At 36.4% G+C, this 14,513-nt stretch overlaps 2 protein-coding genes across 2 annotated transcripts; both read left to right on the forward strand.

Moving 5' to 3' along the window:
- The first annotated feature begins 8,643 nt into the window (after positions 1–8,643).
- Positions 8,644–9,403, forward strand: LOC117577578 (putative uncharacterized protein DDB_G0290521). The gene has a single exon (XM_052008435.1). It carries the CDS (start codon positions 8,674–8,676, stop codon positions 9,346–9,348), a length of 675 nt encoding a protein of 224 aa, XP_051864395.1. The 5' UTR covers positions 8,644–8,673; the 3' UTR covers positions 9,349–9,403.
- Positions 9,404–11,199: 1,796 nt separating this feature from the next.
- On the forward strand, positions 11,200–11,944 carry LOC127564987 (uncharacterized). Its single transcript, XM_034262416.2, has one exon. The coding sequence runs from the start codon at positions 11,228–11,230 to the stop codon at positions 11,915–11,917; it is 690 nt and encodes a 229-aa protein (XP_034118307.1). The 5' UTR covers positions 11,200–11,227; the 3' UTR covers positions 11,918–11,944.
- Positions 11,945–14,513: the final 2,569 nt, after the last annotated feature.

Raw genomic sequence — 14,513 nt, forward strand, 5'->3', positions numbered from 1 at the left:
AGTTCAAAATCGCACGAGACGATTGTGACATAGAGGAGCTTATTAGGAACAGAAAACAGAAACCGAATGAGTCGTTTGACAGTTTTTACGAAGGCTTATCTGTGTTAATAGATCAGTTAGAAGTGCCGTGGTCTACTCTGAAGGTCGTTCGCGTCCTTAAAAACAATTTAAGGCCTGAAATACGGCATGAGCTGTTAAATGTAGACGTAAAAACTGTGTCAGATTTGAGGGAGATATGCCGTCGACGCGAAACCTTTTTGGACGATGTCCAAAAGTCTCACGGCTACGTAAAAAGGACACCATTTAGACGTGAAGTCGCAGAGGTTGTAGATTGTCAAACTCAGAGTATTGAGTCAGAATGCGAAAGCGAGTTAGACATAGAAGCTCTATCCTTGGTATGTTGGAATTGTCGTAAGGAAGGACACCGATACCAGGATTGCGTATCAGACCGAAGAGTCTTTTGTTATGGCTGTGGAGCAGCTAACACGTACAAGCCGAGTTGTGGCAAGTGCTCAAAAAACTCCAAGCCCGGCACATCGAAGTCAGCGTACAAACCGAAGACTTCGAGTGCCTCAAGAAGCCAAGCGACAATGACAGACGAGTGACGGAAGTCTCACAACTTCCACCATACACATTACCAAATGTGAAAATTTTACCGGACTTACAGAACGATGTCAGTTTATTACTACATCAAAAAATACCAATATTGAAAGAGAAAACCGTTCTTACAAATGATTTTTCACCAGGTTTTACGAAATCCAAAACTCGAAGCACAAAGCGCATTAAATCGTTTTGGCAGCAGGTCAAAAAGTGTGTGCTAGGGTTAGAACACATAGGCACACTCTCACCTGGATCTAGCGATCCTCGACCATTTTTGTCCGTTCGAATTCTCAATCGCACTGTGTACGGTCTGCTGGATTCAGGGGCTTCAATAAGTTGTTGCGGAGGAGCGCTAGCAAAAGAAATTATTGAGAATAAAATCGCATTTAAAGAAATTAAGAAAAGCGCAACAACTGCCGATGGAAGACTTCAGCAAGTTGTAGGGCGGATGAAAGTTAAGGTAGAGTACGCTAATCTTGAAAAACTCTTAAAAGTTTATATTGTTCCATCCCTGAAACAAGACCTGTATTTGGGTATTGATTTCTGGAAGCTTTACGATCTTCTTCCGAAAAATCTAGAAGTAGCCAGTGTCGAAGATTTTAACACCAAAGTTGAAGATGAGGACCAACATGAATTATCGAGCAGTGACAGGGCCAAGCTAGCTCTTGTGATAGAGTGTTTTCCTTCATTTGCTCGAAAGGGATTAGGGAAGACGAATTTAATTTCGCATTCTATAGATGTGGGCGGCGCTAAGCCTATTAAGCAGCGACATTTCCCAGTCTCGCCTGCTGTAGAAAAGGCGATGTATGCTGAAATAGACAGGATGCTGGATCTGGGAGTGATAGAAGAGTCAGAAAGCGCCTGGTCTTCTCCAATCGTTATGGTAACAAAACCAGGCAAAGTGCGAATCTGTTTAGACTGCCGTAAAGTAAACAGCTTCACGGAGAAAGATGCGTATCCACTTCCTCAAATTAACGGCATTTTGAGTAGACTACCTAAAGCTGAGTTCATCACCAGCTTAGATTTAAAGGATGCGTATTGGCAAGTGCCTCTCGAGGTTCAAGCCCGAGATAAAACGGCTTTCACTGTCCCTGGTAGGCCGTTATATCAATTTAAGGTTATGCCTTTTGGATTGTGTAACGCGACTAGCACTATGTCGCGATTGATGGACAAGGTAGTACCGGCCCATCTTAGAAATGAAGTATTTGTATATTTAGACGATTTGCTTATAGTCTCATCTAGCTTCAATGGCCATTTGGAGGTGTTGAGAGAGATAGCTCTCCACATTGAGCGTGCAGGTCTGACAATCAACATTGGCAAAAGTCATTTCTGCATGCGCCGTGTGCGCTATTTGGGCCACATAATCGGAGACGGTGGAATTAAGACTGACCCAGAGAAAGTCAGAGCCATAAAAGATTTTCCACTTCCGAAAACATTACGAGGTTTGCGAAGCTTCATGGGTTTGTGCGGTTGGTATCGCAAGTTCGTTCCGAATTTTGCCTCGTTAGCTTCACCTTTAACTGATTTAATGACCACTAAACGAAGATTTAGTATGACACCGGAAGCATGCACAGCATTCGACGTGTTGAAATCACGCCTTAGTGAAGCTCCCGTGTTATGCAGCCCTGATTTTACTAAGCCATTCGCAATACATTGCGATGCTAGTAAATCGGGCGTTGGGGCAGTGTTAGTTCAATTGAATGAGAACGGAGATGAACGTCCAGTGGCTTTCATTTCGAAAAAACTCAACAAAGCTCAACGCAATTACACTGTCACCGAGCAAGAGTGTTTAGCAGCGATTGTAGCACTGAAGAATTTTCGTGCTTACGTGGAAGGACACGAGTTCACCATTGTGACTGATCATGCTTCATTAAAATGGCTGATGTCCAACCATGATTTAAATTCACGTCTAGCTCGTTGGGCATTATCGTTACAAAGGTATCGTTTTAAAATAGAACATCGGAAAGGCTCGATGAATGTGGTACCAGATTCTCTGTCGAGAGTGAATGAAGATGGCGTGGCGGCCATAGACTTACGACAGGGTTTAATTGTGGATTTAGACTCGCCACATTTCAAGTCTCAAGAGTACTTGGAGTTGCTCGATAGCGTAAAAGCTAATAGTACAAATTTTCCGGATTTAAAAGTTGATAGTGGCTACGTGTATCGTAAGGCCGAGCATTTGACAGGAGAGCAGATTCACGATGAGTATGCCTGGAAACTCTGGATACCAAAAGAATTGGTCCCTGAAATTCTTTTCCAGTCGCATGACAGTCCTTTGTGCTCACATGGTGGTATCCACAAAACCATCGAAAGAGTGAGGAGATATTATTTCTGGCCTGGTCTCGTTTCTGATGTTAAAGCTTACATCAACGCTTGTGAAGTTTGTAAAACTACGAAAGCACCAAATCATGCTCTGAGACCTCCTTTGGGTAAAGCTCCTGAAAGTCAGCGGTTTTTCCAACGCCTTTTTATTGACTTTCTTGGACCGTATCCCCGATCAAGGAGTGGAAATATTGGAATATTTATAGTACTAGATCATTTCTCAAAATATGTTTTCCTTAAGCCAGTAAAAAAAATAAACGCGGCTCTCGTAATTAAATATCTGGAAGGAGAATTATTCATGACTTTCGGCGTTCCAGAAACTATTGTCTCTGACAATGGATCGCAGTTTCGCTCTGAGGCGTTTCAAAAGCTCTTGAAACAGTATGGAGTAAATCAAATGTTCACCGCTGTTCATTCCCCTCAAGCGAATGCATCTGAACGAGTTAATCGCTCGGTAATTTCGGGAATAAGAGCTTACTTGCGTCCAGATCAGAAGGATTGGGACGAAAGCTTAAGCAAAATATGCTGTGCTTTGAGATCGTCCGTGCATTCGAGCATCGGTACTTCTCCATATTACATGGCTTTCGGCCAGCACATGATTACGTCGGGGTCAACATATGCATTGCTTAGAAAGCTAAACATGCTGGATGATCGATCATTAGTATTTAATCGACAGGACTCTTTTGATTTGATCCGTAAGAATGCATGTAAGCTGATGCAACTTAAGCATGATGTGAACGAGAAACGTTACAATTTGCGGTCAAGAATAATAACTTTCGCGCCAGGACAAGAAGTGTTCCGTCGAAATTTCAAGCAAAGTTGCTTCCAGACTGGTTATAATGCAAAGTTTGGTCCCGCATTTCTAAAGGCGCGAGTTCGTAGAAAACTCGGCAATTCGAATTATGAGCTCGAAGATTTACAAGGCCATTTGCTAGGCAATTATCATGTCAAGGACATTCGACAATGATGTTGCTTCCGGCGGTATCAGTCTAGGGTATCTATTGAAAGGAAATACCCTAGTCTGATTGTAGCGGGGGGGTTTTGTAACGGCGCCTACAGCAACGTGTATTGAATTCGGCCTAAAAGTTTACTAAGTTTAAGTCAAGGTTGATGTTGCTGCAAGTAGCTCCTAAAAGTATGCAAGTTAAAATTTCAACCAAGGGCGCAGCTTTAAGTGCATCAGCTGCGCTGTAAAGCCGAGCTTTAAGTAGTGCATCAGCTGCGCTGAAAAGCTCATTTGACGTTTAGCGAGTTGCACTGGAAAGCTCAGCTTTGACGTTTGTGTCACCACGCGCATGCGCAGCTAGCTTAAGCTAGGCTGGTTCCGGTCAAAGCACTTTTCTGGTGACCGGCAGCGTGCATAGACGCATATTGGTTGGTGTAAAAATTTATACCACAACACACTAGAGGTTAGAATTCTCTTAGTGCATTTGATACTTGGTAAGAATAAATAGTAATAGATTCTGGTAGGTGTTCTTTACTTATTGTTGTCGTTTACACAGGTCGTTTTCGAAATTTTCTGCTTTTGGTTTGGCTCTTTTTGAGCGTGACAGTGCCTAAGCTAGCGGCCGGCGGAGCGCTACTAAGCGCCATCTTTGTCGCCGCCCTAGCGGCCAGTAAAGCGCGCCAAAGTGCTTTCATTGCGGCACATAGCAGCTAGCTAAGCGTCCTTAGCGCCACCTTTGCGCGCATAGTGGCCAGCGGAGCACCCTTAGCGCCGCCGTTGCGTGCATAGCGGCCAGCGGAGCGCCCGTTGCGCAACCCTTGCCGCCGCATAACGGCCAGCGGAGCGCCCTTAGCGCCACCTTTGCCGCCGCATAGCGGCCAGCGGAGCGCCCTTAGCGCCACCTTTGCCGCCGCATAGCGGCCAGCGGAGCGCCCTTAGCGCCACCTTTGCCGCCGCATAGCGGCCAGCGGAGCGCCCTTAGCGCCACCTTTGCCGCCGCATAGCGGCCAGCGGAGCGCCAGTGCGCGTCTTCTTGGCTACCGCGTCAGCGGCCAGCGGAGCGCCACTGAGCGCCATCTTGGCTGCCGCACTAGCGGCCAGCAAAGCACCAGCGAGCGCATCTCTGCTCGAGCCGCCAGCGCAGCACCCCTGCGACTTCTTGGCCTGCATCTGCGTCGTCAACCTCAACTTTAATCATCACCAGTATCTTTTTCATCATCTCATCTCATCTTTTTCATCTCATCTCATCTTTATCATCTCATCTCATCTTTACTCCTGATTATCAGCGACTAGATCGCTTGTACAAATATAGTGTGTGTGTTAAAGTGAATTTATGAGAATTTAAAACCAAATCTGAGAAGTTTAAAATGATGCGCTACATTGTATAAAACAAAAAAATAGTGAAACAATATGATAGAGTAAAAACTTAACAGTGTAGCGCCGCTCAGCACAAGTTAAAATGAAACATGTTGAGAAAAAATTTAGTATAGCAAAAATCGCAAAAAAATGCACAGAAATATTAAAAAATTAAAAATAATTAAATTTAATTTAATTTAGTTAAAATTGTTTAATGAAATGAATACGATAAAAAGTTAAAAGTTGAAAAATTATTTAAAAATCGAAAGTGCATTTGTTCACAAAAAATATTTAAAATTTCAAATTAATATTCAAGCGCTACTGCAATTGCAGAATTTCAAATTGCACAGAGAAAATAAAAGTTAAAAGTTAAGTTAAAAAGTTAAAAGATAAAATGAGTTGAAATCAAAAGGAATTAGTGCAGCTGTTTTGTTGATATAAAAAGAATAAAAAGTTAAAATCAGAACATGTATCGTGCCACATTCAATTCACAATAAAAGCGCTAAGATATTGTAAAACAACAAATTAAAAAGGTGAAGCGCTACAAGAATTAAACAAAGCAAATGTGCAAATATGAATGTGATGTGCACAAGTTACAAAAATTTTAAAATATAAACCAAAACAGCTAAAAGCTTCGAAGGCTAAATGCCTAAATAAAAATGATTATATTAAATTAAATTAAACGAATAAGTTATGCAAATCAGTGCAAGTTAAGAAATAGTAAAAATAAAACAAAACAAAAACGTATGCAAATTATATTGAATAACTAGTACCAGTTTCGCGTAGGTACAATGTGAAGTGTTTTGGCGAAAGTTGTTTTTTTTTTTTATTTAATTTAGCACTGTTCCAGCACACCTTCGTCGGAGATCGATCGCCGCCGCAGGAGTTCTGTTGGTGAGTTTTTTTATTGCGAAACACCCACTTTATACTTTCACCTCGATTTACATTGTACAAACACGAAATATAAATTTATAGAAAAGCATACGAACAAATTCAAACTATTAAATATTATAAAAAAAAAATGTTTGAAGATAAATTACAAAATTAAAATTAAAGTTTAAAGTTTGGTACATGAAATAATACAAAGCACTGAAATTAAAATACATTATATATTTAAAAGAAACTTTAAAAGAAATATTGCAACTATCCTCTTGTAGTATTATTGATCATTTTGTACTATTTTTATTTATAAGGCCATATTGTTTAATATCTATCACTAATTAAATATTGTATACCATGAAATAATTTACTTTTCATTTAGCCAAAACAAGCCAGCGACACCACTGTCGTAGGGTTAAAAGGGATCACCAGAGCCATGCTCTGATGCTGTGATCATAGGTTGGGAGGGGACTTCATCACTTAACAGCTGTGATGGCCTGCCTCAATTCTCGCTCTTTCTTTCTCTCTCTCTTTCTGTCTCTCTCTCTCTCTCTCTCTCTCTTATTCTCTCTTTGTTTGTTTTTTCTATTTTTTTGAGACATTTTTGGATCTTTCTTCTCTTTCCGGCTAGTTTTCTAGCAATCCCTTCTTCGTCGCAGCACGCTCAATTTCTGATCTTAAATTAATAATAATGAGCAGCGAAGAAAGGGCTATTGGCATAAGCAAGACCACCACCCCCAAAGCCGACGAGCTAGAGCCGGACTCTAAAGCGTGCCCCGCAAATACCGATAGTCCTGTCGCCTTGTGCTTCTTCTCGTTGCACGTTACAAGCTTACTCTCGTCGTCGTCGTCGTTGTCGTCGTCGTCACAAAACAAATCACTGCGACTCTCTCTGCTACAAAAGTGCGGCATGTGCGACAAGTGGCAATGTAACAACAAGATTCTCGACTCCAGTGCCTCGAGTTTGCTCAATCGAATGCAATAATAAACAATGTTATACAGAGACACAGTTTATTCTTGATTTATTTTCATTTTGTATCTTAAAAATGTATCTACAAAATTTTAAGTCTTTAATTCAAAGTATAGTAAAGTGACATTTTAAAATTTAAAAAATAAAAATAGAATATTCACCTTTTTCACCTTTACGCCAATATATATTTAATTATGTATTTAAATATATCAGCTATTTTTCTTAATAACTTTATATAAATGAAATACATCAAGATGTCTTAAAATCCGTGCATTTTTTTTTAAAACTTATTATTCTTTTTATGATTTGAACTTTTTGAATGGTCGTTTTATTTCTTTATTGAAATACATCAGCTAACTTTGTGTTTGTGCTTTAATTGTTTTAGAAACATTTTTTTTGTGTTTTATGGCTATGAAAATTTTTTTATATATTTTTTATTATTTACTTTTGTCCACCAGCCATATTTTTTGTACTAATGTTAGTTTAACAACATTCATACTTTTAATAGACTTTTAATTATGTCTTTAAATATAGCAGCTAAACCTTCTTTACTAAATAAAAAAATACATTAAAAAATCTTCAATGCTATATATTATTTCATGCTTTTTTCATTATTATCAAAGACATTTTTCTATGTTTTGAATTTATTTTCTGTCGTGAATACTTGTCAATATAATTTTAATAAGTCATTTAAATAAATACCAGCCAACGAAATTTCAATGAATAGAATACCGTACATTTTATTATGTTAATATAAACATATATTTTTTATATTTTGTTGTTATTTATTTGAATTCTCTAGCCAACTTCTCTTTTATAAATTGAAATAAATGAAATACCTCTGATATATATATATATCAATGAAGGTAATTATTATCAAGTATTTAAAAAAAACAACATAAATATATTTTTTTTTTATTTATTGCTTATCTTTACTATTCTTAACTTTTGTTGTATCGAATAGAAAACTTACCTAAAAAAATAAATGAAAAATCAATTCATAATCAAACTCTAATATTATTATGCTTTGATTTTAATGTCAGTTTAGTAATTTAATTTTTTAATTCTTTTAAAATATTATTTCACAATTTGTGAAAATAATTAATTAATTTATTTTTAATTATTTAAAAATAGTATTTTTATAATTTGCGAATTTAAATTTTCTTCTTTTCTGTATCAGTTTCTACGAATTTGAATAGTGGTATACAAATTTAAGTATTATTATTTATTTTGCTTTATTTATTATTTATTTTGTTTCATTTATACAACTAATTTGTTTAACTTATTTTTTCTTTTTATATTTTTTTGTTATTTTTAAATAATTAAATGAATTACAAATATAGGCACAATGTTCTACGCATTTGATACGCCATCATTTATTGCGTAGCGCACAAGCGTGCTGAGAAAAAAACCCCCGAACTTTGAATTTATGGAAAACTGGTTAGCCGATAGTTTTTAATTGTGTGTGTGTGTGTGTGTGCGAAGAGGAAGGGGGAGTTGTCGCTGCCGGTGCCGGCCTCTAGGTGTCTCTATAAATAAATGCAATAGACACGAGTCGAGGCTCAGTGCTGATTGAAGCATCGTTAACAACAGCAGCGCAATGCGTAAGGCAACTCTTATCGTCTGTTTAATGCTCGCCAGCTGCTGCTGGATGGGTCAGGCATATCCACAGAGTGCAGATGCCACAACAACCACATCCACCACAGCTAGTCCCGAGCAGAAGACTGAGGACAGCAGCAGCTCAACAACAACAACGACAACAACAACGACAGTTGCACCAAGCACCCAAGCAGCTGACTCGACAACAAGCAGCACAACAACTACCGCTGCACCTGACACTGCTGAAAGCAGCACTACTCCGAGCACTACCCCCAGCACTACTCCGAATACTACTCCCAGCACTACTCCCGCTACTACCCCCAGCACTACTCCCAGCACTACTCCAGCTTCTACCACAGCGGCGAGCAAAGAGAGCCAAGCATCGAGCACTACACCAGCTTCTGCTTCGACTTCGTCTGATGCCGAGCTGCAACAGTTGCTGCAAAAGTGCGAGCAGCTGCGTCACCGCAAGAAGCGGGACAGCTCCTCGTCGGAGGAGGATGACGACAGCTCGGAGCACAAGTCGCAGAAGAAGGAGCGCAAGAAGCTGAAGAAGATGTGCAAGCGCCTGAAGAAACAGCAACAGGAGCGCAAGGGAGATCAGGACCTCAAGGAGTTGGCCGACAGCTTCCGTGCTTACAATGCGCGTCAGAGCGAGAGTCAAAAGAAAAATTAAGCCAAACTATTTTCTTTTCTTTTTTTTTTCCTTGTGTAAACCTTTTTTTTTTTATTATTAAATTATGAATAAACAACAATACAGAGTATCAAAATTGAAGTATCACAAATTGGTCGCTGACTCAATTGAGTGCTAAGCGAGCGAACGAATGTTGATCGCTTTGCTAATTCATAAGTCAAACATCAACACTGAATTTATACTCCCGCAATAATTGAAAGCACAAATCAGTCGTCAATTTGTAATTTCTCTACAAATTCGTTATTTGCGCGATAAACAAACAATTTCTATATTCGAATCTCTTGTTGGTTTAATGGATCTGCATCTGAATCAACAGCTGCAGATTATACATCATAGATAATCCATTGAAAATGATTTGATCTAGGAAGAAAGATAGATATAAATAATTTACGAAAAAATGAGTATTAGAATAAATCACAAATAAATAGGCAAGCAAACAAATGATAAGAAAATATAATATTTCTCTTACTTTCTCTATGAAAATTATAAAAATAAAATACATTAACAAGTTGAACAAAAGTGCTTTCGTTTTTAAATTTTAGTTATTATATTTTAGTGTCAAAATTAAATCTAAATTATATGAACAAACAAATAATGTGAAAAATATATTATCGTTCTTACTTACTCCAAACGTGCTTACATAAAAGTTTTTGTTTTTTTGTTCATATAACACTTATTTTATATATTTTATTGTAAATATATTTATATATATGTATATTTTTTATACTAACTTTTAATAGACTTTTAATTATGTCTTTAAATATAGCAGCCAAACTTTCTTTACTACATAAATAAAAATACATTAAAAAATCTTCAATGCTATATATTATTTCATGTTTTTTCATTATTATCAAATTCATTTTTCTGTGTTTTGAATTTATTTTCTGTCGTGAATACTTGTCAATATAATTTTAATAAGTCATTTAAATATACCAGCCAATGAAATTTCAATGAATAGAATACCGTACATTTTATTATGTTAATATAAACATATATTTTTTATATTTTGTTGTTATTTATTTGAATTCTCTAGCCAACTTCTCTTTTATAAATTGAAATAAATGAAATACCTCTGATATATATATATCAATGAAGGTAATTATTATCAAGTATTTAAAAAAAACAACATAAATATATTTTTTTTTTTTATTTATTGCTTATCTTTACTATTCTTAACTTTTGTTGTATCGAATAGAAAACTTACCTAAAAAAATAAATGAAAAATCAATTCATAATCAAACTCTAATATTATTATGCTTTGATTTTAATGTCAGTTTAGTAATTGCATTTTTTAATTCTTTTCAAATATTATTTTACAATTTGTGAAAATAATTAATTAATTTATTTTTAATTATTTAAAAATAGTATTTTTATAATTTGTGAATTTAAATTAAATAAATCAATGGTTTTTCTTCTTTTCTGTATCAGTTTCTACGAATTTGAATAGAGGTATACAAATTTAAGTATTATTATTTATATTGTTTTATTTATTATTTATTTTGTTTCATTTATACAACTTTTGATTCATTATTTAATTTGTTAATTTATTTTTTCTTTTTATATTTTTTGTTATTTTTAAATAATTAAATGAGTTACAAATATAGGCACAATGTTCTACGCATTTGATACGCCATCATTTATTGCGTAGCGCACAAGCGTGCTGAGAAAAAAACCCCCGAACTTTGAATTTATGGAAAACTGGTTAGCCGATAGTTTTTAATTGTGTGTGTGTGTGTGTGTGCGAAGGGGGAGGGGGAGTTGTCGCTGCCGGTGCCGGCCTCTAGGTGTCTCTATAAATAAATGCAATAGACACGAGTCGAGGCTCAGTGCTGATTGAAGCATCGTTAACAACAGCAGCGCAATGCGTATCGCAACTCTCATCGTCTGTTTAATGCTCGCCAGCTGCTGCTGGATGGGCCAGGCATATCCACAGAGTGCAGATGCCACAACAACCACATCCACCACAGCTAGTCCCGAGCAGAAGACTGAGGACAGCAGCAGCAGCAGTAGCAGCAGCTCAACAACATCGACAACAACAACAACGACAGTTGCACCAAGCACCCAAGCAGCTGACTCGACAACAAGCAGCACAACAACTACCGCTGCACCTGACACTGCTGAAAGCAGCACTACTCCGAGCACTACCCCCAGCACTACTCCGAATACTACTCCCAGCACTACTCCCGCTACTACCCCCAGCACTACTCCCAGCACTACTCCAGCTTCTACCACAGCGGCGAGCAAAGAGAGCCAAGCATCGAGCACTACACCAGCTTCTGCTTCGACTTCGTCTGATGCCGAGCTGCAACAGTTGCTGCAAAAGTGCGAGCAGCTGCGTCACCGCAAGAAGCGGGACAGCTCCTCGTCGGAGGAGGATGACGACAGCTCGGAGCACAAGTCGCAGAAGAAGGAGCGCAAGAAGCTGAAGAAGATGTGCAAGCGCCTGAAGAAACAGCAACAGGAGCGCAAGGGAGATCAGGACCTCAAGGAGTTGGCCGACAGCTTCCGTGCTTACAATGCGCGTCAGAGCGAGAGTCAAAAGAAAAATTAAGCCAAACTATTTTCTTTTTTTTTTTTTTTCCTTGTGTAAACCTTTTTTTTTTTATTATTAAATTATGAATAAACAACAATACAGAGTATCAAAATTGAAGTATCACAAATTGGTCGCTGACTCAATTGAGTGCTAAGCGAGCGAACGAATGTTGATCGCTTTGCTAATTCATAAGTCAAACATCAACACTGAATTTATACTCCCGCAATAATTGAAAGCACAAATCAGTCGTCAATTTGTAATTTCTCTACAAATTCGTTATTTGCGCGATAAACAAACAATTTCTATATTCGAATCTCTTGTTGGTTTAATGGATCTGCATCTGAATCAACAGCTGCAGATTATACATCATAGATAATCCATTGAAAATGATTTGATCTAGGAAGAAAGATAGATATAAATAATTTACGAAAAAATGAGTATTAGAATAAATCACAAATAAATAGGCAAGCAAACAAATGATAAGAAAATATATTTCTCTTACTTTCTCTATTAACATTATAAAAATAAAATACATTAACAAGTTGAACAAAAATGTTTTCGTTCATAGAACTTATTTGTTATATTTTAGTCTCAAAAATAAATTTAAATTATATGAACAAACAAATAATGTGAAAAATATATTATCGTTCTTACTTACTCCTAACGTTCTTACATAAAAGATTTTGTTTTTTTTTTGTGTTCATATAACACTTATTTTATATATTTTATTGTAAATATATTTATATCTTTTTAAATATAAGCAAATGCTATGAATAATATATTTTCACGCTTATTTGCTTCCACACTTATGAATATTCCTCAAACTAAAATACATTTTATTTATTTGCTGTTACTTAAGAATTCACATTAAGCTGCTAGCGAATTTTTGTTTATAGATATATTTCTACTCTGTATATGGAAAATTCTATGGCGAAAATATTGCATGCAAAACTATCTAAAGTGAAAAAAAAAACCAAAACTTATTTTTATTTTGATTAAAAATGAATCTTATAGCTCTTCAATATTTCTAAAAATAGTGTTAATCTAGATCTATAAGAATAACCTTTACTTATTCTGAAAATTGTTTCACTTGGTTTTTTTTTTTTTTTTTTTTTTTGCTGTAAATAAAATGTGTCAAATTACAAAAGTATATAAATATGAAAAGATGTATTTGTTTCCCTAAGAAATCCAACAGTTGTCTTTTGTAAACTACTAAAAATGAAAATCATTTACTTTAAATATTAATTTGTATACTGTTCCATTTAAAACACTAATAAATTAGATTTCAAATTAGTCGAAAAGAAAATAAAAATGGACAAACCAGAAATGCAGACTTTACTTTTACTTAACTGTTAAACAAGATTTGAATTTGGTTAGAAAATGCTTTTAATTCAAAAGAAAAATCTAAAAAAAGCTGAAGAATTTACTATAAAAGTGACTATGTTAAAATGATAAGCTACACAAAAACACAAAAAAAAAAAACGTAGATAAAATCATAGTCAATGTTCATTGGAATTAATTCGTTTTCTTTTGCTGTAAAACATAAACAGGTTTTGTTAGTCGAAACTTAATGGAGTGCCAAGCCCACAATCAAGCTGTGCGCAGTATTCTCTGACACACTGTGCACCAGCCACATGAGTTATTATTCTATGTAGAAAAAAAAATGTACAAATAATTTGAAATAATTTGTTAGTAATGTATAATAATAAAAAACGAACAAATTGACCTGTCTAATAACACATACAAATACACACACACACACACACACTGTGTTATTAGTTTCGATCATGAATTCATGATAAATTCTATAATAATTTGTTAATTGTGCAATTGGAATATTTCCAAAAACAGGTTTCACAAACAATCATAATGGATGAAAACGTTTTACTCAGAACTCACGTCTTTGTTTTGTTTATTTATTTCGATGCTTAAGTCTTTGGTAAATATTAATGATTGGCGGCTTTAAAACAGATCCAAATGTCTATGTACATAGATCAGCGAAATTAGTTGAATGTTTGAATTAATTATTTCGTGTTGTGTTGTAGCCCAAGTCTCTGGGCCAGGTCAATTCAATTTGGTATGCGACGCATAAACATTTCACGGTCCACGTTTTGGCCACAAGCATCGAGAGCTGAGCGTCGATTGTTGGTTGATCGTTCAAGAGAGGTAAAAAAAAAAATTCATTTGCATATGCGAAATCAAAATAGAGGGGAAGAAATTTGTTAATAAGCAAAAATGATAATGAAGCCAGAGTTCAGGCATTGAACTCATAGAAAGCCAACGAAAAAAAAACAGAGTTTTGTATGCTTATTTGCAGTTCTTCTTGCTGTTCTCTTTTCTTTTTGCGCGGCTCAGGAAGATGTCCGTTGTCCGTCGTCTGTAAATGGGTCGAGACCCGGCATTAGAGACGTGCTTTGAACTCTGAGGCCGCGGCCCGAACTGTGGCTAATTATGCACAAGCCTCAAGAATCAGCAAAAAAAAAAAGAAGAAATGAGGGAGAAAAAAAATATATGCCGTTAGAAGCTAATGATTTATACGCTGAAATCGATGTGAGTCGAGCAAGTTAATATAAGTGGCAGGTCGGTCAGATTCCCGACTCAGTTTGAGAACACA

The sequence above is a fragment of the Drosophila albomicans genome, chromosome X (assembly GCF_009650485.2).
Source record: "Drosophila albomicans strain 15112-1751.03 chromosome X, ASM965048v2, whole genome shotgun sequence".
NCBI classification, from domain to species: Eukaryota; Metazoa; Arthropoda; class Insecta; order Diptera; family Drosophilidae; genus Drosophila; species Drosophila albomicans.